The sequence below is a fragment of the Saccostrea echinata genome, unplaced genomic scaffold (assembly GCF_033153115.1).
Source record: "Saccostrea echinata isolate AGI-Se365-2 ecotype Australia unplaced genomic scaffold, CSIRO_AGI_Sech_v1 ptg000003l, whole genome shotgun sequence".
Lineage (NCBI taxonomy): Eukaryota > Metazoa > Mollusca > Bivalvia > Ostreida > Ostreidae > Saccostrea > Saccostrea echinata.
Genome location: NW_026889752.1, coordinates 11,201,961 through 11,228,505, shown reverse-complemented (window position 1 = coordinate 11,228,505; position 26,545 = coordinate 11,201,961). Strand labels below are relative to the sequence as shown.

General features: G+C 34.1%; 1 protein-coding gene across 1 annotated transcript in view; it reads left to right on the top strand.

Moving 5' to 3' along the window:
* Positions 1-26,545, top strand: part of LOC133178577 (E3 ubiquitin-protein ligase rnf213-alpha-like) — a 137,730-nt gene that overhangs the window by 88,561 nt on the left and 22,624 nt on the right. The window contains exons 53-54 of the mRNA XM_061313290.1: positions 21,713-21,907; positions 26,098-26,234. Of these exons, the coding sequence (XP_061169274.1) occupies positions 21,713-21,907; positions 26,098-26,234 (332 nt within the window). The remainder of the gene's footprint in view (positions 1-21,712; positions 21,908-26,097; positions 26,235-26,545) is intronic.

Sequence of the window (26,545 nt, the reverse complement as noted above, 5' to 3'; positions counted from 1 at the left end):
TCCTTATCTCCAAGATTGGGATTGCAGCTGATATTCCATTTCATGAATGGTGGCAACGTATTATTTTTCATTGAAAAATAAATTCCCTCCCTTGCACAGGCCAGTTGGTGTCGTGTTCCCAGTTTTTCAGTGAAATTATCACAGGCAATGGACACAGTAGTAGAGAAATTGTCCGATTTGACATCGGGTGAATCAAAATCTGTTAGATTCAATCCATAATCGAACTGGTCTTCAAGTTCATTTTGCATTTTTGCAAATTGTTCTTGATTACTAGGTAAATCGTCAACATCCATTTTGATGTTTTGTTTTTTAGAGAGTGACAATCTGTTCATGATGAAATCAGAGTGATAATGACCAACTTTTGGGTGGTCAGAACGGCAAAAGGGTGTGAATATCGAGTTCTTGCCGAAACAAATCAATTAGATTAGATCAAATGAAAGGAAGTTCGGATCGCAGACAAAGTCGGCGATTCACGAGCAGTTAGAGTCATTCGGACATTGTCCAGACGTAACATGTAGTAAAAAAGTGACTCCCATCAAGCCACGAACCCCGTTTTCACTTAGATCCGACACTAATTTAGTGTTTCGGCGGTGTGATAACAGGCCAAGCAATAAATAGATATTCTATACTAATTATAATTAGTTATATAAGTCCGCCATCATCAGGAATCCACTTATATATATCAATATTGTATATTCATTTTATTTGTTTTATTATATACCGGTATGTTCTTTTTAAATAGTAGAACCGGTAAGGGAATTTCCCAAGGTCACGTAATGTTTAAATAATAAACACAGATGAAAGTTGTTTGTGTAAATAAATATGCAAGAAAGCGATAATTTGTTAACTGTCTCTGACTGAGATATGTCAGTAAATGATATGGTTGATTACATTGTAATTGACCAGTAAGTGAGGCTTTACTAACTTTTATTAAAGTTTAGAACTTGTTAGGAGATCTCCTAAACTCCTGTGTTTTTTATATGCAATAATTGGTTTGTCTTTGAATATATCTTTGAGTTCGGGCTCTCTTGATAGAGTGTGCCAGTATTTTAGCAATTTCTTTTTGATATTGCTAATGGCTGGGTTGTATTTTGTAACCATGACCAATGGTATATCAGAATTACTGTTAACTTTCTTTTTTTGATTTAAATGGTCTCTTTTGTAGTTTTCTAGAACATTGTTCATTGAACTGTTAATCTCATTTTCATTATATCCTCTTTTCAACAGAGAAAATTTGAACTTCTCGATCGCATTGTGAAAAATATTAGAATCGCTAGTATTGCGTAAATGACGAATGATTTCGCCTTTAATAATTCCCTTGAAAACAGAAGGGCTATGTGCACTATTGCGTTCCAGATACTGGAAAGTATTAGTAGGTTTTATGAAAGTTTTGACATCAAGAATTCCTTCTAATTCAAACCTTTCTCCCTTAAATAGGGTGATGTCAAGGAAGTTCATTTCTTTGTCAGAAATTTCATATGTGAATTTTAACAGAGGATGATGTGAATTTGCTATTTGGAAAAATTGATGAATTTCATCCATTTCCCCATGATAGATTATAAATCCATCATCTCGATATCGACCGTGATAAACAATATTATGTTGAAATGGAAATTTGTTAAGAATTTCCGAAGTGACTTCATACATTCTGATATCGCACACTTCAGGACTGCATTTTGAGCCCATTGCGCAGCCTATAATTTGTTTATATTTCTTAGAATTAAATTCAAAGACATTATTTTCTAATATTGTTTGTAACAACCACAGAAGATCATCTGTAGGTGGCGAAGGAATTTTAAATTCTCCTTTGTTGAATTTAGAGTATGCTTCACTGACAGCTGTGAGTAATTCGTTGAACTGCATATTTGTATACAGGGATGTTACATCATAACTGACCATTATGCATTCTGCTTGCGGTCTAAGTTTTTCTATTTTTATTATGAAATCAGAGCTATCTCTGATGTAAGTGGATTGTGTTTTGACTATTGGTATTAGGAAGTAATCAACATATTGGCTGATTCGTTCCGTCGCCGACCCGCATTGCGAGATAATAGGTCGTGCCGGGCAAATGATTTCTTGATTGTAGTGGCCCTGTTCTTTGATAAGATCAAACATCGTCTGATCTAATTTGTGAAGTTTAGGTAGTAAGTATAATCTACCTATTCGTGGATACGTAATATCCATTAAAAATCTATATGTAACTTTATCTAGATACCCATTTGCCTTAAGTTCATTGATTTTATTTTCAATATTCCTTTGGAGCAATGATAAATCAAAATCGTCAATTATTTCGTAATATTTAGTGTTCAATTGGCGATCGCCCTCCTTAATATAATCGTGTTTGTTCATAACAACACATATGTTGTTTTTGTCTGCCTTTTTAATTACAATATCGTGGCGATATCGTAACTGGTTAAGTGCTCTTCTCTCAAGTTGAGATAAATTATCAGAGCATTTTTTTATCTGAATTGAGGAAAGTTCAAGTTTGGTCTTATCGATGTAGGTTTCAAGTGCACCAATCATCTTAGGTGGTTCATATCCACTCTTTGTGTAGAAAGGATGAATCTCATCGTTATTAGTCTTGAAATTGAACTTACATCTCATTTTACGTGCAAGTTCATCAAAATCTTTGAGTAAGTCGTTTTTTGCGACTTTTGTCGAAGGTGTTGGGATGAATTTCAGCCCTTTTGCTAATAATAAGTATTCACTATCTGTTAACTTGTTTTTGGTCAGATTGAATACATGTTCTCTTGCATAAAGAACATTGGAGTAGAACTTTCTATTTTTGCGGGCTTTGTATTTCATTGCCCTAATAGATCGTTTTCTTCTTTTGATGTTTCGATCGAAACGACGTGCCATTCTGTTGGCTGTGTATGTGAAAATGTGAGCAAACCTTCGCACGTGGTAAAAAATGCCGCTAGCGCATGCGTACAAATCCTGTATGTTATTATTGAATAATCCAGACGTAATCATGTTTGAACTAACCAATTAGAAAATTAGAAATACAATTTCCTTACCAAAAGGCATATCAATAAGATAGCAAAATTCCAAAGGAAATGAATATTTTATTCATTGATCATTCACAGAACACAATTTGTCACAGTATGTAATCAATAGCGAATGATACTTTAAAGAAATGACTAATTCCCATAGGGATAAGTTCGTTAGAGTTAAGAGTGATACACTCAAATATAATAATCGGACAATAGAGTCACTTTAGTATAGCGAATCAGTTCAGTTGCGCATGAGTGATACACTCAAGTTTTTATAACTGGACATTAAAGTCACTTAGTAAGGTGAAAATTTTCGCCCTTTATGTCCTTTGCCTTTGCCTCCTCTATATGAGGTACCGGTAGTGGATTTGTTTTTTTTATCATGGGGAAATGGATGAAATTCATCAATTTTTCCAAATAGCAAATTCACATCATCCTCTGTTAAAATTCACATATGAAATTTCTGACAAAGAAATGAACTTCCTTGACATCACCCTATTTAAGGGAGAAAGGTTTGAATTAGAAGGAATTCTTGATGTCAAAACTTTCATAAAACCTACTAATACTTTCCAGTATCTGGAACGCAATAGTGCACATAGCCCTTCTGTTTTCAAGGGAATTATTAAAGGCGAAATCATTCGTCATTTACGCAATACTAGCGATTCTAATATTTTTCACAATGCGATCGAGAAGTTCAAATTTTCTCTGTTGAAAAGAGGATATAATGAAAATGAGATTAACAGTTCAATGAACAATGTTCTAGAAAACTACAAAAGAGACCATTTAAATCAAAAAAAGAAAGTTAACAGTAATTCTGATATACCATTGGTCATGGTTACAAAATACAACCCAGCCATTAGCAATATCAAAAAGAAATTGCTAAAATACTGGCACACTCTATCAAGAGAGCCCGAACTCAAAGATATATTCAAAGACAAACCAATTATTGCATATAAAAAACACAGGAGTTTAGGAGATCTCCTAACAAGTTCTAAACTTTAATAAAAGTTAGTAAAGCCTCACTTACTGGTCAATTACAATGTAATCAACCATATCATTTACTGACATATCTCAGTCAGAGACAGTTAACAAATTATCGCTTTCTTGCATATTTATTTACACAAACAACTTTCATCTGTGTTTATTATTTAAACATTACGTGACCTTGGGAAATTCCCTTACCGGTTCTACTATTTAAAAAGAACATACCGGTATATAATAAAACAAATAAAATGAATATACAATATTGATATATATAAGTGGATTCCTGATGATGGCGGACTTATATAACTAATTATAATTAGTATAGAATATCTATTTATTGCTTGGCCTGTTATCACACCGCCGAAACACTAAATTAGTGTCGGATCTAAGTGAAAACGGGGTTCGTGGCTTGATGGGAGTCACTTTTTTACTACATGTTACGTCTGGACAATGTCCGAATGACTCTAACTGCTCGTGAATCGCCGACTTTGTCTGCGATCCGAACTTCCTTTCATTTGATCTAATCTAATTGATTTGTTTCGGCAAGAACTCGATATTCACACCCTTTTGCCGTTCTGACCACCCAAAAGTTGGTCATTATCACTCTGATTTCATCATGAACAGATTGTCACTCTCTAAAAAACAAAACATCAAAATGGATGTTGACGATTTACCTAGTAATCAAGAACAATTTGCAAAAATGCAAAATGAACTTGAAGACCAGTTCGATTATGGATTGAATCTAACAGATTTTGATTCACCCGATGTCAAATCGGACAATTTCTCTACTACTGTGTCCATTGCCTGTGATAATTTCACTGAAAAACTGGGAACACGACACCAACTGGCCTGTGCAAGGGAGGGAATTTATTTTTCAATGAAAAATAATACGTTGCCACCATTCATGAAATGGAATATCAGCTGCAATCCCAATCTTGGAGATAAGGACATTGACATTTTGTTCCAATCTCTTTGGAAGGAAAAGGCTGATTCTTTGAAAAGGGAATTTATGCAAGAATCCATCAAATTCTTGGAGGATAAAATTGAAGAAACTAATAATCAATTAAAAGAAATCAGACATGAGGCTCTCCAAAAAATCGGAACAGCCACTTCCACCTCAGGATTAGCCCGAAACGAGCTCAATACCCGTATGAATGCCAGCAAGGAAAAATTTGATAAGGAACTGTTGCAATTTTGCACAGCAATAAGAACCAAACCTAAACAGGCGGCTGGAAAAAACAAATCCACTACCGGTACCTCATATAGAGGAGGCAAAGGCAAAGGACATAAAGGGCGAAAATTTTCACCTTACTAAGTGACTTTAATGTCCAGTTATAAAAACTTGAGTGTATCACTCATGCGCAACTGAACTGATTCGCTATACTAAAGTGACTCTATTGTCCGATTATTATATTTGAGTGTATCACTCTTAACTCTAACGAACTTATCCCTATGGGAATTAGTCATTTCTTTAAAGTATCATTCGCTATTGATTACATACTGTGACAAATTGTGTTCTGTGAATGATCAATGAATAAAATATTCATTTCCTTTGGAATTTTGCTATCTTATTGATATGCCTTTTGGTAAGGAAATTGTATTTCTAATTTTCTAATTGGTTAGTTCAAACATGATTACGTCTGGATTATTCAATAATAACATACAGGATTTGTACGCATGCGCTAGCGGCATTTTTTACCACGTGCGAAGGTTTGCTCACATTTTCACATACACAGCCAACAGAATGGCACGTCGTTTCGATCGAAACATCAAAAGAAGAAAACGATCTATTAGGGCAATGAAATACAAAGCCCGCAAAAATAGAAAGTTCTACTCCAATGTTCTTTATGCAAGAGAACATGTATTCAATCTGACCAAAAACAAGTTAACAGATAGTGAATACTTATTATTAGCAAAAGGGCTGAAATTCATCCCAACACCTTCGACAAAAGTCGCAAAAAACGACTTACTCAAAGATTTTGATGAACTTGCACGTAAAATGAGATGTAAGTTCAATTTCAAGACTAATAACGATGAGATTCATCCTTTCTACACAAAGAGTGGATATGAACCACCTAAGATGATTGGTGCACTTGAAACCTACATCGATAAGACCAAACTTGAACTTTCCTCAATTCAGATAAAAAAATGCTCTGATAATTTATCTCAACTTGAGAGAAGAGCACTTAACCAGTTACGATATCGCCACGATATTGTAATTAAAAAGGCAGACAAAAACAACATATGTGTTGTTATGAACAAACACGATTATATTAAGGAGGGCGATCGCCAATTGAACACTAAATATTACGAAATAATTGACGATTTTGATTTATCATTGCTCCAAAGGAATATTGAAAATAAAATCAATGAACTTAAGGCAAATGGGTATCTAGATAAAGTTACATATAGATTTTTAATGGATATTACGTATCCACGAATAGGTAGATTATACTTACTACCTAAACTTCACAAATTAGATCAGACGATGTTTGATCTTATCAAAGAACAGGGCCACTACAATCAAGAAATCATTTGCCCGGCACGACCTATTATCTCGCAATGCGGGTCGGCGACGGAACGAATCAGCCAATATGTTGATTACTTCCTAATACCAATAGTCAAAACACAATCCACTTACATCAGAGATAGCTCTGATTTCATAATAAAAATAGAAAAACTTAGACCGCAAGCAGAATGCATAATGGTCAGTTATGATGTAACATCCCTGTATACAAATATGCAGTTCAACGAATTACTCACAGCTGTCAGTGAAGCATACTCTAAATTCAACAAAGGAGAATTTAAAATTCCTTCGCCACCTACAGATGATCTTCTGTGGTTGTTACAAACAATATTAGAAAATAATGTCTTTGAATTTAATTCTAAGAAATATAAACAAATTATAGGCTGCGCAATGGGCTCAAAATGCAGTCCTGAAGTGTGCGATATCAGAATGTATGAAGTCACTTCGGAAATTCTTAACAAATTTCCATTTCAACATAATATTGTTTATCACGGTCGATATCGAGATGATGGATTTATAATCTATCATGGGGAAATGGATGAAATTCATCAATTTTTCCAAATAGCAAATTCACATCATCCTCTGTTAAAATTCACATATGAAATTTCTGACAAAGAAATGAACTTCCTTGACATCACCCTATTTAAGGGAGAAAGGTTTGAATTAGAAGGAATTCTTGATGTCAAAACTTTCATAAAACCTACTAATACTTTCCAGTATCTGGAACGCAATAGTGCACATAGCCCTTCTGTTTTCAAGGGAATTATTAAAGGCGAAATCATTCGTCATTTACGCAATACTAGCGATTCTAATATTTTTCACAATGCGATCGAGAAGTTCAAATTTTCTCTGTTGAAAAGAGGATATAATGAAAATGAGATTAACAGTTCAATGAACAATGTTCTAGAAAACTACAAAAGAGACCATTTAAATCAAAAAAAGAAAGTTAACAGTAATTCTGATATACCATTGGTCATGGTTACAAAATACAACCCAGCCATTAGCAATATCAAAAAGAAATTGCTAAAATACTGGCACACTCTATCAAGAGAGCCCGAACTCAAAGATATATTCAAAGACAAACCAATTATTGCATATAAAAAACACAGGAGTTTAGGAGATCTCCTAACAAGTTCTAAACTTTAATAAAAGTTAGTAAAGCCTCACTTACTGGTCAATTACAATGTAATCAACCATATCATTTACTGACATATCTCAGTCAGAGACAGTTAACAAATTATCGCTTTCTTGCATATTTATTTACACAAACAACTTTCATCTGTGTTTATTATTTAAACATTACGTGACCTTGGGAAATTCCCTTACCGGTTCTACTATTTAAAAAGAACATACCGGTATATAATAAAACAAATAAAATGAATATACAATATTGATATATATAAGTGGATTCCTGATGATGGCGGACTTATATAACTAATTATAATTAGTATAGAATATCTATTTATTGCTTGGCCTGTTATCACACCGCCGAAACACTAAATTAGTGTCGGATCTAAGTGAAAACGGGGTTCGTGGCTTGATGGGAGTCACTTTTTTACTACATGTGTGAGAGATCGAGATCGAGAGAGATCTGAATTAGATGTTTGTATTCAAATGCTAAATTATTTTAAAGCAATTAATAAGCTTTGATATGTGATATAAATATACTTTGTTCTTCTGGGACCTTTGGGACTTTGTCTTGGACATAGCAAGGAAAAAATAGGAAGTGATAGTAGACATGTGACAGGAAGTAGATTTGTGATAGGAAATTGTAAGAACCCAAAATGGCTGAGGAGGTTTTGCTTGCAGCCCTCCTTGGTGTAATGACTGTCTCTGCTGTTTTTTTCATTTTTATTTTCTTTGTACTCTTTTATATTTGTGTTTGGTGGACAAGACTACCTTCTCTAGGGAATTAAGCAATTTTGAATTCATCAAGGTATGCTAATTGTTAAAAAATACAGCTCTAGACAACCTTATAGTGCCAAATTAATGTGTACTTGTGGAACTTTGAAAACTTTTTTAATCACCTGTTTCAAAATGAATGGATGACAGATGTTACAAAGAGATGACATCTTTTCATAACCAGTTAAAAACAAAACAAATACATTCAACTTCCTTATATATTACAATTACATATATACAATTCCTTTCTAGACTAAGGGGACTCTGGCCATAATAGTTTTACTGTTCATCTCCAATAAGCATTAGGAATGGAATCAGATATTTAGAAGATGGAATGGAAAAAATGAGTACTAAGTTGGCATCTTCAATGATCATGTATAAACTCAAACTTAGAAATCAACTGGATACTGTTCTTGTTCTTTCATATGTACTTTATAATAATTACTATTGTGTGTGTACTGTGCAAGATGATCTAGACCAACAGGCTATGGAAATGGTACTGAATAGGGCATTACAATTTGAATCCTTTTCTGAATTTGAGGATGTAATTCAATATTGCTGCCTTATGCAAATCTGTTTTGAAATATAGGGATAAGTAAAGGTAAGTAAACTTGATGCAAAATATTTTAGAATATAAAGGTATTTGGACATTTTAATACCCATTAATTGAACAAAAATAAGAAGTATTTTGGTCTTATAGGACTTCTTTATAAACAGACAATTCTTGTGCCTTATGGGACTGCTTTAATAATAGATTTTTTTGGCCTTATGGGACTAAAACAAGAGTTCAGTTGACATGACAGAGGAATAAGATGGAGGAAAAAGATCTGCTTGTAGCTGTCTTTGTTTCAGTTATTCTTTCAACCATTTTCTTGTTTTTTATTTGTGTTGCTCTGTTTTATCTAACTGTAAAGTGGACAAGATTATTTCTCTCTTGGAATACAGATTTACAGGTATTTATCTCAATACAGTATATATATGAGGTACATATTTGTGCACAGTGTGATCTAGAGCAATGCATGTAACGAAGTAAAGAACACTGCAAAATTTTTTTTAACGAAATTTAGAAAAGTCTCTACTATATGTCAAAAGTTGGCACTTAATCAGGAAAGAAAAGATGTATAAGCTTAAACGATTTTCAGTTGGATATTTGCAGTGAAGTTAGCTTCAAGAACAAAAACAATTATTCAGATTTTAAAGGTGCAGAAACTGTCACACATAATTTAATCAAGTTATATATATATATCGATGAGATATTATTGATTAACAATAGTTACTTCTATTCATTTGTTGACTCAATATATCCCTGTGAACTTGAAAGAAAAGATATCACAGACAGAGTCTGGCAGATCTGTTTCATGTTTGGATATTTTTACTTTTAAAAAAGTTGTAAATGGTAACTTAACAACAGAACTTTCTGATAAACGTAATGACTTTTAATTTTCTAGCATCACTTTTCCTTTACGTATGTGGCAATATACCCTTATCACCTGCATACTGGGGTTTTGGCTTGAATTTGACAAATTCCTATGCATAGATCTTCATGTAGTGTACACTCAAAGTTTGGTAAAGTTATGGCTTGTAAGACTTCTTTAATGCAAAGTATATAAAGTACATATAAAGTAGAGAAATTGACCTAAATTACCTTATTTGACCTTATCCATATTAAATGTACAGCTTTCCATCAGAAACATGACTAGGGACTTTGATCATGAATGATGTATGAGACTGTCCATAGTCTTGTGAAATTTGAAAGCAATTTAGTAATCAAATAGTAGCAACATGACCTTATGAGACTTAGACCATAACAACCTTATGGGACCATTTCCATAACCCTCAAAGGCAGTAGTAACTCCAAGAGAATCTAGATGCATGACTTTATTGGACTGTTAAAACAATAACCTTGTGGGACCATGTCCACAATCTCAGACTCTTTAACAACTTGAAGAAAAAACATTTTGGGGGACCCTGTGTATATTGATTTGAATTCTAATGATATGCAGAATGACTTGCTGAATACATGGAAGGATCTGAGTAGAGCACATCCCTATGGGACTCTCACTTGGACTTTGGGGATTTAAAAATGTTTATTCAAATTTTTTTTTAAAGTTTAAGTAAAAACAGTTGTTTGTCCTATGATTACTTTTTCTTTATGCTGTTTTGAAGTAGTGTTTTAACTTTGTGTTCCCTTATTTTCTTTAAATGGTAGCAGAGAGAGAAAGAGAGTTTTCAATTCTTGTGTAAATTATTTCACTCTGAATTTTCAATTTATTATTTTTTTTGTTGTTGTCTTTAAAGTGACATGTCCAATATAGTTTGGGTGCGAGGTGTACCAGGTATACCAGGGAAACTCTATTGGCCAGGGGAGATAAGAAGTGACAGTTACAGAGTGTTCATTATATCTGACAATGCTATGTAAGTACTATATTCATTAAAACTTTGCATGATTAATCTTTCTATCATCATCATGCATCATAGCATGGTTTCATTGTCATATTTCTAGTCCTTTTTTTTTTTAACTCAGACATGCACATCATGGCACATAAATTCCAATTCAGAATAATGAAATATATATATATATATATGTGAAGTTATAAAATATTTAAAAATTCAGATCAAAATGAAACATTTTATCAATAGCACACCAAAGCCATAACAAGTTAATTTTTATCAAAATAATATTACCCAGGTAATCTTTCTCAAAGGTTTAATGAATACTCTACAGTTTCAAGGGTATATAAAATTGGATTGGTCAGGATTATGGAAACTCATGATTTGTTAGAATGTTATTAACTCATTGAAAGTTTATAACATTTCTTTTAAATAGACTGCCATTCAAAGAAAAAGTGCCATTTGAGATAGCAACACTAGCCAAATATAAGGATCTTGGAACTAGTAATACTAATGAATGATTAAAAATTTAGTTTGTTGGACATGTTGAAAGAATGATTAGGAGAGCTACAATTAAATCATTATGTATTTGGTTTGGTTTAGAGACATTTTGGGGATTTCTAGCTACCTTGATCTAGGATAGGGTGGTGTAATTTCGACCGATTTTTTTGTGGCACTTAAAATTTGTTCAACTGTATGGAATGCTACAACTTTTACTGGATCCTTTTTCATTCCAATACCTTTCATCATCCAGATTACATTGTTTTTATATGTATTATTTGACATAATATGAAATAAATGCATTCGATTTACAAGATATGTGTGTTGGATAATTTTGACCACACATGGTATTTTTGACCACTGCGCCAATATAAACGAAATAATTTGCATCATCTCTAATGTAAGAAAAATATATAAATATAAGGCCGTCTTTAAAAAATTGTTTGGGTGCCCTCTTTAGAGCGACTGACTAATATGGCCCAACTCAAAACTTTTTTTGACTTCCAGGAAACAAATATTTTTTGTTATTTATTAATATCTATTTAAACTTCACATTTGCAGGTGTTTTTAAATCAAAAAATATATTAAAAATAACATTTTCTTTCTGCATAAAGTCTGCATTAAGTAGATTTACATATACAATAATAGGATATAAACAGAATATTTTAAGGTATTTGAACGGTCAAAATTAACTAGGTGGTTGATTTGGCTGATTTCCTAAATTTTGAGTGTTGATTTAATATATGATTTTAAACATGAGATCAAAATAGTACTTTAAGATACTAGGATAAAATTTTCTGTAGGACAATTGTAATAGTGTGGCTGGAGGCAAACAGCATTGTCTCCAAATGTTCATATTCTTATGTATTCATAACCAGATGCATATTTATTATTCTTTTCATCTCTTATATCCAATGCAGTTGAGATTGATAGCAGTCTGTCCTAAAGTGACCTGTCCTAAACACTGTAATTTATAAAATCTTCAGATACATTGTAGCTACTCCTAATTATGTATTATCTGTTTACTTAGCATGCTTAAAGCAATGATTTACATTGAAGATCTGTTTCGATAAAGAAATTAAAGAAAAATCTGGATTTTGAATAACTTTTAATTTGCCTTTTTTGCATGATAACCACTTGCATCTTACTTTGAAATTGATGTTTACACATGATAATAATGAAAATACTGGCAGAAATTGACTAGAGAGAAATGTCAATCTCAGAAACAGTATTTTCAAAGAATTTTGTTGTTGTTGTCATATTAACTACAGTAAAACAAGATTATAACAAATTGCCAGAGACAGACAATTTTGCTTTGTTTTAAGTGTAATTCTTTATATCTTTAAGTTTACCATATATTTTAATGTCACAGGGAATGAAAATCATTTCGTTTTAAGCGTCAATGCATTATAAGCATGTTCGTTATAAGCATGTTTTACTGTAGTTTTCTATGTCATATAACTAACTGTATTCTTATATGTACCAAGATATGGACATACCATTGTTTAAGTTTTTTAAGTACCATAGATCCTGGTTTACTCAAATGACTTTTTAAGCGTGCTGAATCACTCAGGTGACCCTTTCCTCTCCATTACAGTCCATCATCATGTGTACACTTTTGAACTTTTTTAAAATTGAAATGAAAAAATTCATCTGGAAGCTTACTCATTAAGTAAAGATTTAAATTAATGCAATTAATAGCCCCTTAGGCCAGGATTGAGGGACCAGGATTGGGTCTTAAAAGGGTTTCTATGTTTTACATTGAAATATATATATATAAAAATTCTTTCAAAAGTTTCCTCTCAAGAACTACATGGCTACCTAATATGAAAATAATATTCAAGCATTTTCATGTAGTTCAAGTTTGTTCAAATCTTAGATCTTGGGACCAAATTAAAGTTTAACTAAAGGGTATATAGAGAAAAAAACCAGAGGATTATAAATAAAACTTGAAAACTGATGGTCAGAGATTCATCTACATGAACAACTTGTAATACAACTTCTTATGTTATACAGGATTGTTAAAGCGGAAGAAGGAAACTTTAAAAGCTTTTTTACGAGATGTGGATTGGGCTCTACAAGTAAGTAGTCAAATCAGATGTCCAAAGATCTGTGAGTGTTATCAGATGTCACATCTATTTTCAGTGCCCACTTATTGTTGATAACATATGAAACATGTATCTTCTAATTGTATATGAAAGTTTTTTATTCTGATTGAAGGAACATGTATACCACAGAGAAACCAGCAGAGAAAATTTGCAGAAGCATTCTGGTGATGAAAAGGATATAAATGGAGAGCAAGAGACACAAGAGAAAGAAAATGACAGTGCTATGGAGCCAGCTGAAGAAGTAAAACATTCTGATGATGGAAAGGATATAATTGGAGAGCAAGAAACACAAGAGGAAGACAATGACAGTGCTATGGAGCCAGCTGAAGAAGTAAAACATTCTGATGATGGAAAGGAGATAATTGGAGAGCGAGAGACACAAGAGGAAGAAAATAACAGTGCTATGGAGCCAGCTGAAGAAGTAAAGCATTCTGGTGATGGAAAGGAGATAATTGGAGAGCGAGAGACACAAGAAGACAATGACAGTGCTATGGAGCCAGCTGAAGAAGTAGAGCATTCTGGTGATGGAAAGGAGATAATTGGAGAGCGAGAGACACAAGAAGACAATGACAGTGCTATGGAGCCAGCTGAAGAAGTAAAGCATTCTGGTGATGGAAAGGAGATAAATGGAAAGAGAGAGACACAAGAAGACAAAGACAGTGCTATGGAGCCAGCTGAAGAAGTAGAGCATTCTGGTGATGGAAAGGAGATAATTGGAGAGCAAGAGACACAAGAAGACAAAGACAGTGCTATGGAGCCAGCTGAAGAAGTAAAACATTCTGATGATGGAAAGGATATAATTGGAGAGCGAGAGACACAAGAGAAAGACAATGACAGTGCTATGGAGCCAGCTGAGGAAGTAAAACATTCTGATGATGGAAAGGATATAAATGGAGAGCAAGAGACACAAGAAGACAATGACAGTGCTATGGAGCCAGCTGAAGAAGTAGAGCATTCTGGTGATGGAAAGGATATAAATGGAGAGCAAGAGACACAAGAGAAAGAAAATGACAGTGCTATGGAGCCAGCTGAAGAAGTAAAACATTCTGGTGATGGAAAGTATATAAATGGAGAGCAAGAGACACAAGAGGAAGACAATGACAGTGCTATGGAGCCAGCTGAAGAAGTAAAACATTCTGATGATGGAAAGGATATAAATGGAGAGCAAGAGGAAGACAATGACAGTGCTATGGAGCCAGCTGAAGAAGTAAAACATTCTGATGATGGAAAGGATATAAATAGAGAGCGAGAGACACAAGAGGAAGAAAATGACAGTGCTATGGAGCCAGCTGAAGAAGTAAAGCATTCTTGTGATGGAAAGGAGATAACTGGAGAGCGAGAGACACAAGAGGAAGAAAATGACAGTGCTATGGAGCCAGTTCAAGAAGTAATAAATTGTTTTGAACCACAAGTACAAGAGATGAGGGAGAAAGAAATGCCAAATATAGATGTTTTCATAAATATGTTGATGAGTAATAGTATTGAACAGGATTTAGAAGAGGAGATACTTTCACCAGAATCAGACAGCATGTCTCCCTTGATTGCATATCCTGTGTTTCATTTGCCATCTCCAGGGTATGTTTTTTTTTTTAAGAATTTAGAAGTTAAATTTGATGCAAGACTTTCACAGCACTAATGCCTTTTAATTTTGATTTGAATAGTTGCAATACCAGCTAAATGTTTCTTAAGACCCAGATTTTAGAAATTTTATCCTCTTTGTCAGTGTTTTAATGAGAACTTGGAGGACACGTAGATCCACACACTTCATTTTCAACTTTTAGTCCTAATATTAGGAATGAATCTGTGAGCATTTTGAATGAAGCAGATATTTTTCTTGTACTCTTTAAAGATGTGAGCATATAGATGTTGATGTTCTTTCCTCTGACGATGAATGGATTCCCCCCGTAAAATAAAGAAAAAAACAAAGTATGTACTTGACAGAATTTTCAAATATGTATTTTGAATTAATTGTCAAGAAGTGTTGCAGTGTAGTTGTGCTTATTTAATGTATGTGAATATATTTTCTTCTTTTATAATCTTGCAGTATTTTCATCAAGTGATAGCTCAGACAATTCCTTAGATTGTTCTCCCAATGAAGGAAAGAACAGGGATGACCTTGACACACAGAAGGCAATTCAAAAAGGTTCTGTTGTTCAGGATCAAGTTAGTGAAATTGGGAGAAGTGAAACTGCTGAAAATCTGATTGGTCAGGTTGATAATGAACAAAGAATTGGTGAGTGCCCCGAAAATGATGCAGATGAGCCAGAAAAGGAAGTGACTTTAGAAGAGAATGAAATTATCAGAGCAAAAGACAACAGAAATGTATATATTAGAAAGGTACTGAAAAACAGCAACATTACAGCCAGTTCACAACCAAGCAAAAAGCTAGACAGAGTTTATAATCGCAGGCATTGCTGTTTTATATGCAAGAAGATGGTTCTTCATATACCTTCTCATTTCAAGAATCGACACAGCTCAGTACCAGAAGTTAATGAGGCAATAAACAAGACTGGTAAAAGAAAATTTGATGCTTTACGAGCTAAAGGTGATGACTTACACAACAAGAAGGTAATACAAGAAGGAAAAGGAGAACTCATCATTTCTAGACGACCTAATGAATTTCAGACAAGTGACTTTGGGCCTTGTCCATATTGCTTAGATTGGATCAATCTTAAATACCTAACCAAACATAACAAAAAAGTCCATTCTTCTGGTATGCTGAGTGATGAGACTATAGGAAAATCTTCTTCTCCAGATCCTTTGACGACACAAAGCAAAAGAATTTTGCAGTTAGAGGCAGACAAACTAGAAGAAGTAGAAGAAAAGGTTGAGAAAGAAAGTACCAAAAACAAAAAAACAGATAGAAAGAGATGGACAGAGGATGAAATAAAAGAACTGAACATGTATTTTAAAGAGTTTCTAAAAACAAAAACATGTCCACGTAAAAAAGATTGCCTCAAAACAATAGAAAAAAGTAAAGCCAGGGGTGGATCTCTCGCTGCTAGATATTGGCACACAATTGTCAAGAAGATTTCAAATTTAAACAAGAAACTGTAATTATGTTGAAAACATTACAATGTAATAAATTGTAATTCAGATGCAGAATTGGATATTTTGTGATCAGTTGATTGTTTCATTTGGAGCAGTACATTTTAGCTCACCTGAGCCAAAGGGCCAAGTGGGCATTTCTGAACTAAGTTTGTCTCTTGTCTTTTTGCTATTATCATCATCAATGTAAACTTTTTACAATTTTATCTTCTTCAGACCCACTGGACTAGTTTTATCCAAACTTGGCACAGAGCATTCTTGGATAAAGGAATTCAGATTTGTTCAAATGAAAAGCCACACCCTTTTCCAAGGGAAGTTATTTAGAAAAAAATGTAAATATTGTGTTAGGTTATTTAAAAATCTCCAAGAACAACTAGACCAGGAAAAAACAAAACTTAAGTGAAAGCTTTCTGACATAATGTTGATTGGACTTTGTTTAAATCATGGGGTGGGGCAACTCTGGGCGATCAATGTTTTACATAGTTATTCATTTGGCAAAATTCTTATAAAAAGTGCAAAGCCATGTATAAAGGCATCTTTGGGTAGTGGTAATTGATGTTTATTCAAATTATAATCCCTCAGGTGTAGGGTAGGGCTCCAATTGGCGATCAAAGTTTTACATGAAAAAGAAAAGATAAGGGCCTTAGTGACTCAGCTGAGTGTTGTGGCAAATAGATTTTTTTTTTTCAAGCCAAGAGAGCAGAATTGTGAAAAATAAAATTTTTTTTATATGTTTTATGTTTTTTAAATAAAAAATAATTTAAAGATAATGTTATACTTCATAATTAGTACTCATTGTAGACCAATTTTTTCTGTAAAAATTTGTTGTTGCGAACAATTTAAAATCAAGTCATGTGTTTAATGAAAAATTGCAATATAAATAATAATAATATTCTGGGATTTGAGAAGATTGAATGAAATAGATTTTATTTGATAGCTGCTAAAAGTTCTACTTATGTGGTATAACATTCTCAGATCTAATGACATAGAAATTATTAAATTGAGGCAAATTATTGTAATATTATCCCCTTTTGAAGAATTGCTTTTTCACTGTCAGTTGGATGGTCTGAAAGTCAATCGACCAATGGTTTCCAAGTGATGTCTTGAGAAACTTTTTTCTGATAGCCATCAAACTTTATACATGGCTTGTTGAGCAAAGGACCTATTGAATTTCAGGTCAAAGGGTCAAGGAGCATGTGGTTTTCCACTTAACTCCCATCATATGATTTTGAACCAATATCTTGAAAACCAGTTGCTTGATAGTCATCAAATTAAGTGATGCCTCTTTTGGACTTGTGGAACTATGACCAAGGTGGGATTTATTTTAGAAATGTTTTTATGGACTTGTGGAAGATATGCATCTCTGGACTCTGGGAGCCAATATCTTGTTAAATATTTACAAGAAATGCCAATGGATTTGTAGGGCTATGTTAAGAAGTTTGGAACTTGTCTCAAAAAGTCTCTTCGGACCTGCTGGACTTTGACCAAGGATTTGTGGGACTTGTGTGAGAAAAGTCTCTTTGGACTTGTTGGACTTATGACCAAGGTTTTGAAGGACTTGTGTGAGAAAAGTCTTTATTGACTTGTGGGACTATGACCAAAGTTTTATGGGACTTGTTTAAGAAAAGTGTGAATTGACTTGTTCGAATTTGACCAAGGATTTGTTGGACTTAATTTAAGAAAGGTCTTAATTGACTCGTGGGACTTTGACCAAGGTTTTGTGGGGCTGCTATGAGAAAGGTCTTTATTGCTTTGTTAGATTTGACCAAGATTTTTTGGGATTAATGTGAGAGAAGTCTCTCTGGATTTGTTGGACTTATGACCAAGGTTTTGAAGGACTTGTGTGAGAAAAGTCTTTATTGACTTGTGGGACTATGACCAAAGTTTTATGGGACTTGTTTAAGAAAAGTGTGAATTGACTTGTTCGAATTTGACCAAGGATTTGTTGGACTTAATTTAAGAAAGGTCTTAATTGAATCGTGGGACTTTGACCAAGGTTTTGTGGGGCTGCTATGAGAAAGGTCTTTATTGCTTTGTTAGATTTGACCAAGGTTTTTTGGGATTAATGTGAGAGAAGTCTCTCTGGATTTGTTGGACTTATGACCAAGGTTTTGAAGGTCTTGTGTGAGAAAAGTCTTTATTGACTTGTGGGACTATGACCAAAGTTTTATGGGACTTGTTTAAGAAAAGTGTGAATTGACTTGTTCGAATTTGACCAAGGATTTGTTGGACTTAATTTAAGAAAGGTCTTAATTGAATCATGGGACTTTGACCAAGGTTTTGTGGGGCTGCTATGAGAAAGGTCTTTATTGCTTTGTTAGATTTGACCAAGATTTTTTGGGATTAATGTGAGAGAAGTCTCTCTGGATTTGTTGGACTTATGACCAAGGTTTTGAAGGACTTGTGTGAGAAAAGTCTTTATTGACTTGTGGGACTATGACCAAAGTTTATGGGACTTGTATGAGAAAAGTCTTTATTGTCTTGTTGGAGTTGACCAAAGTTTTGTGGGACTTATGAGAGAAGTCCCTCTGGATTTGTGGGACTTATGACCAAGGTTTTGTGAAGCAATGTCACTCTTGACTTGTGGGACTATGACCAAGGTTTTTGGGACTTTATTTGAGATGTGTCACTCTGACTTGTGGGACTATGACCAAGGTTTTGTGGGACTTTGAGTTATGTAACTTGACTTGTGGGACTATGACCAAAGTTTTATGGGACTTGTATGAGAAAAGTCTTTATTGCCTTGTTGGAGTTGACCAAAGTTTTGTGGGACTTATGTGAGAGAAGTCTCTCTGGATTTGTGGGACTTACGACCAAGGTTTAGTGAAGCAATGTCACACTTGACTTGTGGGACTATGACCAAGGTTTTTGGGACTTTATTTGAGATGTGTCACTCTGACTTGTGGGACTATGACCAAAGTTTTGTGGGACTTGTTTGAGAAAAGTTTTTATTGACTTGTTGGACTTTGATCAGGGTTTGTGGGACTTTTGTGAGTTAGGTCTCTACTGATTTGTGGGACTTATGACCAAGGTTTCATGGAACCTGTATGAGAAAAGTCATTTTAACTTGTGGGACTTTGACCAAGGTTTAGTGGGACTTATTGAAGAGATGTCCTCTGGATATGTTGGATCATGACCAATATTTTGCAGAATTTGTTTGAAAAAAAATTCTCTGGACATACAGGAATGTATATGTCTTCAGTAATTTGTGGGACTTTTTCCATAGTCCCATAATGCATTGATTACTAGAAAAGTTTTGAAAAGTCCCACAGTGTTGAAAGATAAGTCCCACAATGTTACAGTCCCACAATGATCATTTGGTGGTACGACCGTCCGTCCGTCCGTCTGTCCGTCTGTCTGTCCGTCTGTAAACTTTTCACATTTTCAACTTCTTCTCAAGAACCACTGGGCCAATTTTAACCAAACTTGGTACAAAGTATCCTTGGGTGAAGGGGAGTGTAAATTGTTAAAATAAAGGGCCAAGTCCCCTTGCAAGGGGAGATAATCAAGAAAAGACAAAATTGGGTGGGGTCATTAAAAAATCTTCTACTCAAGAACCACTGGGCCAGAAAAGCTGAAACTTATGTGGAAGCATCCTTGGATAGTGTAAATTCTAAATTGTTAAAATCATGACCCCCGGGGGTAGGGCGGGGCCACAATAGGGAATCCAAGTTTTACATTGAAATACATGAGAAAAATCTTTAAAAATCTTCTTCTTAAGAACCAAAGGACCAGAAAAGCTGAAACTTATATGGAAGCATCCTGGGGTAGTGTAGATTATAAATTGTTCAAATCATGACCCCCTGGGGTAGGGCGGGGCCACAATAGGGAATCCAAGTTTTACATTGAAATACATAAGAAAAATCTTTAAAAATCTTCTTCTTAAGAACCAAAGGACCAGAAAAGCTGAAACTTATATGGAAGCATCCTGGGGTAGTGTAGATTCTAAATTGTTCAAATCATGACCCCCGGGGGTAGGGCGGGGCCACAATAGGGAATCCAAGTTTTACATTGAAATACATAAGAAAAATCTTTAAAAATCTTCTTCTTAAGAACCAAAGGACCAGAAAAGCTGAAACTTATATGGAAGCATCCTGGGGTAGTGTAGATTATAAATTGTTCAAATCATGACCCCCGGGGGTAGGGCGGGGCCACAATAGGGAATCCAAGTTTTACATTGAAATACATAGGAAAAATCTTTAAAAATCTTCTTCTTAAGAACCAAAGGACCAGAAAAGCTGAAACTTATATGGAAGCATCCTTGGGTAGTGTAGATTATAAATTGTTCAAATCATGACCCCCGGGGGTAGGGCGGGGCCACAATAGGGAATCCAAGTTTTACATTGAAATATATAGGAAAAATCTTTAAAAATCTTCTTCTCAAGAACCACTGGGCCAGAAAAGCTGAAACTTATATGGAAGCATCCTGGGGTAGTGTAGATTCTAAATTGTTAAAATCATGACCCCTGTGGGTAGGGCGAGGCCACAATAAGGAATCCAAGTTTTACATTGATATATATAGGAAAAATCTTTAAAAAATCTTCTTCTCAAGAACCACTGGGCCAGAAAAGCTGAAACTTATATGGAAGCATCCTGGGGTAGTGTAGATTATAAATTGTTCAAATCATGACCCCTGGGGGTAGGGCGGGGCCACAATAGGGAATCCAAGTTTTACATTGAAATGTATAGGAAAAATCTTAAAAAATCTTCTTCTCAAGAACGACTGGGCCAGAAAAGCTGAAACTTATATGGAAGCACCATTGGGTAGTGTAGATTATAAACTGTTCAAATCATGACTCCTGGGGGTAGGGCGGGGCCATAATAGGGAATCCAAGTTTTACATTGAAATACATAAGAAAAATCTTTAAAAATTTTCTCTCAAGAACCACTGGACCAATAAAGCTGAGACATATTTGGAAGCATCCTGGGGTAGTGTAGATTCTAAATTGTTCAAATTTTGACCCTCGGGGGTAGGGCGGGGCCACAATAGGTATATTAAAAGGGGGGAAATCTGGTAAAGAACAGCATGGCCAAAGTTACTCAGGTGAGCGATGTGGCCCATGGGCCTCTTGTTCAGATTCACATCAAAATGTAAGACAACTGGGATTTTTTTCCTTGGCAAATTTTGATATTTTTTAGATTCATTGCAGGCAATCAAGTTGAATAATAGTTAACAATAAAATGTTTTTAATATAACTGTGGGCATAAAGTAGATTAAAATCATGAAATAAAACAAGCTCAATTATGTTTCATCCCAGGTGATGCAAGCTGCCAAAGAACTACTGCTGTGGTGTGCCACTCCTGATGGTGTATTGAGGGCAAAACAGAAACTTCCTCCTCGGGATTTTGCATTTGTAGAGAACATTTACTATGCACAGCAAAAACATGATAATTTATTGTTTTACCTTAACCAGAAGATCAGGATGGAAGTTACGGATGAACTTTATGCCCAGGTTAATCTTAAGTTATCGATATTTCTATGCATACAGGGCTTAATTGCAGGGTCCTGTACCTTTTCAATTGGGAATTTTTAATCGAAAAAGTTGCAAAATTTTGAAGTATTGAATAAATCAGATGTCTTCTATTAAGTGTTACTGTTGAATAAAGAGATACTTTGATGGCTTATTCCCATCCTTATGAATCATTAAAATCTTAAAATTCAAGTTTTTTTTAATATAAAAAGCACTGAAAAATTCAATTTGCATGTCATTTGAGAATTTTTACCCAAATTTTGGGAAAAAAGAGAAAATTTTCAATTGGGACAAGGTCTTTTTACAGGACCTGGATGCAAAGGTTATTGAGCCCTGGTATGTTCAATATACAGTAAAATTTGGTTATAAAGAACTCGCTTGTAAGGAAATGTTGGTTATAAGTTCCTGATGAATTCTGTAGAAAACTTTTCACTATGTTTTTTTTATACAGATTATAAAGAATCTAGGCTAGAAGGAAGCAACTGAAAATTTTAGGTCTTGGTGATTTCCTTATAACCAAGTTTTACTTAGTGTTGTCAAATCGGACGGTTTTTACTAACCGGTTACTCGCTTACTGTTCCGATCGAGTACCAGGATACTCGGATGATTTTTCGCTACAGTTACCATACATCTATTATTTATCTTATCCTTTACCTATCGGTAGAAATAAAACAAATGTACTGTATAGGAACATATTTACAATTAAAAACTCAAACACACACTCATTATATTCAAAGAATTTTTGATTAATTGATTTTAGATGTCACTTGAAATGGACAGTTTGTTTTTGTTTAAGAAAATAATTTTATCGACACACGAAGAAGACAGATATTTAGTCATCAATCACCATTTTCACAATGGCTCTCAGTACGTATTCCTTTTCAGCCCCTATATTTGTCGCGATCAAGGAGAATTAAAATACCCCCAATTACTGGTTGATTTGTAGAGTGTTCAGTAAATTGCTGGTTTCTGAAAAATGTTTTAATCTTCAGTGATATAACATATTTGTAGTCCCACTCATATACAATAACTCCGATTCAAATACTGGCGCCGCGGTAATCCGGACGCCAATAATCCGGACGCTTCACCTTCCGGACGATATTTTTTGGGAACCGATTTTTTCCTCGTTATTTTGTCTCATTAATCCAGAAATTCGCGTTCCGGATCCGGACGGTCAATTTCTACTACAAAACGTAATATTTCATTGAAAAATGACTCGTTTATCCGGACGATACTTTTTCAAGGAACGACTTTTTCACACCTATCTTGCAGTAGTGATAATTGTTGTAAAAACATTGTCCGTGAAGTAAGTTTGAAGACAGTTACCTGTGACCTCCAAACAATGTCTATAATTAGCGTGTGTTTACCCCAAATAAAACACGCGTCTATTATATTATGGAGCTCGAAGAATTTAGCTTATATTGTCCATTTTTTAAATATAAATACTTTTAGAATATAATTGCTAACGGTATAACAATTTATGAGAATTTTGGAGAGTTGTAAATAAAATAAAAATAAATCAAGAGATTTTGTTGGGGGTTTGAGCTGCGTATAAGTTTAACAAAATGCGATTTTCCATTTCTCAAAACGTACATATATTTGAAATGCTTTTTTTCTTTTCATAAGACAATTTATAAGGATATATAATTCAAGAAAATATCTTTCTATTTATTGCACTACAGTCTATAAACGAACATAACTTTAGAAAAGAAATATGTAACTGGCGTTAATTATAAATACCGATCAAGCTTTTTCAAAGTACATAACTTAGACATGTTAGAGTTTGTAGAATAATATTGATAATCCTGAATATGGCTTGTGTTTACGTTGAATGTTTACAATACGAACACTGATTATGCGTGTCTGCGTTAGCTTACAGTGTTCAGTTTTTTACTTTCCAATTAATGTAGATGCGGTAAGTCATTTGAACATTTCCAATGGTGATAATGAACAGTTCACTAATATGAGCTTGAATAATTAAAAAATTGCCGATATAAAACAGTAGCAAATCAAAATTTGGTCAGCCCACGTCAAATAGGAGGCGAATTAAGTTTCCTGTGTTAAAAAAGGAAGTTGCAATATAAAATTGCTATTCATTTTTCATCGTGTAAATTACATTTAAATTTTTAAAAAAATATTATTTCTTTAAAAACTGAAAAAATAAAATCAATAAATCAAGGTAAAATAAGGTGTTTTTTCCCTTCAAACTTGATACCACTATGTGCATATGCACGTGCTTTGAGAGGGTCTTTTAAGAGATGATTCACTTATCTGGACGATTCATTTATCCGGGCGATTTCGTTGGGGACGGAGGCGTCCGGATTAACGAGGCGCCACTGTAATTTACATTTTACAGATCTCGAATCAGCTGTTCTATTCAAATACTTCCAAGCTTAATATGTCTGCGGCTGCATGTTATTAAATTATGTTCCTTTGACTAACACAGGTGTAAATGAGTTAATTATAACTCAGGTCTTCGAAACTATTATACTCCTGGCAATCAAAGCTGTCAATTATATAAACTGTGAAAACTAATCAAAACAAATCAATGCCATTTGTGAACCACTAGATCAAGTCTAACGGTAAATAATTTTATGGAAATGTGTTATATATTTATATATACATTTGTGGTATCTCTCTATTATATAAACATGCAGAGAGCAAATATCTTCATACCTGTATGAAGTTTTTCGAAGGTCATAGGTCATTACGTGACCTAATCACACAGCGCAGTAATATCTCCATAGCAATATAGCATGTTTTTTATGCATAAAAATGTACAAAATACGCAAGTAAAATAATAATCATTTTATTTACAATGTAAACGAGTATTTAATACAGTTCTTGATCGATTTTACATAGAGAATAGAAAACTAGGTGTTATAAGTTTCATGTCTGAGCTGCATAGTCTCAACGTTTACCCTTATTTTTCTCGCAGACCTCTGAATGCTATAATTTTTTTTCATTAAACTTTACTCACAATAAATTTGAAAATCTGTTGAAAAATATCAGTGTAATGCAATCACCCCACAAACAGCTGACAAACACTGCACTTTGGAAGTTCGGTAGGCACACCTCCATCATCGAGATCGTTGTGACGTCTTAACAATGTAAGCTGTCACCAGTGTCTCCATGTCAACATCATAAATTAATAAATATGCCTTACCTAAATCGTAGATTTTATGTTTTTGATCAAATTTTGTACTTGATTTCAAGTTATCCGGTCCGGACAAGTGTCTCCATCCATCCCTTTCCGACCGAAATTCCTCCAACTTTTTATTATCAAACATCGGACGTGTTTCTTGTGTTTTTAAACATCGAATATGGGTTCTCATGAATACAAAAATTCCAAGACACCAATATGCTTACTATAATTGATCACAAGTAGCCTTTCACAAAATATTCCCTTCAAAACAGAATCCTTTGCCAGATGAATTTGAAGCGTAACCGCTTTTCAAGCCGATTTACACCTAGCATAATTAGTCAAAATCTACGACGTACAGTTAGTGCAATATTTATATTCGATTACATTCGATTGTCCATCTCAAATGTATATATAAGTAATAAATAACAAGTTTAAAAACTTCAATGGGAATTGAAGTGGGTCGGTACGTGATCAAATCTTCTGAGAAGGCCTTCGGCCTTCACAGGATTTGATCACATGACCGACCCACTTCAATTCCCATTGAAGTTTTTAAACTTGTTATTTATTTCTTAAATAAACAATATAACATTTATTTTCTACATGTATGTATTTACTATGTAATGTATTTTTATCTGAGTAACCGAACAGAAGTTTTACTAACCGATATTTGCATCGTTTGACGGTTAACCAGGTACTCGTTGACAACTAGTTTTACTGTATCCTCAACACTTTAAGAAGGAAATGCCATCAAATTAAATGAATATTCAGTATATCCTTCATGCATTTGAGAGGAATGGCATCAAATAAATTTTCAATATATCCTCCATGCATTAAGGAGGAATGCCATTTGTTAAGACATAAATCAAAAATTTGATTTTTCTTTAAACTACATGTATAAAGAAGTATAGGCATTACCAGCAACAAGCATTGTAGATTACATCCTGTTTATCTCAATATTGTTCATCTGTCATCCTTTACATATATCAATGTGTGTGTATAAAACTACTCAATACATGTATTGTTATAGGTGACTACCAACTCAAAGCTGATCACCACAGTAGATGTAGCAGAGCTGTCTCAGTACCTCCACATTCCTCATACACAAATCACACTCCTCACTCTACAGTCATTTGATACAGAGCAGCAATTCTGTAGACAAGTCAAGTAAGTCATTGATACAGAACAGCAATTCTGTAGGCAAGTCAAGTAAGTCATTTGATACAGAGCAGCAATTCTGTAGACAAGTCAAGTAAGTCATTGATACAGAACAGCAATTCTGTAGGCAAGTCAAGTAAATCAACAGTTCTGTAGAAAAGTCAGGTAAGTCAGCAGTTCTCTAGACAAGTCAAGTAAGTCAGCAGTTCTCTCGACAAGTCAAGTAAGTCATTTGATACAGAACAGAAATTTTGTAGACAAGTCAAGTAAGTCAGCAGTTCTCAAGACAAGTCAAGTAAGTCATTTGATACAGAGCAGCA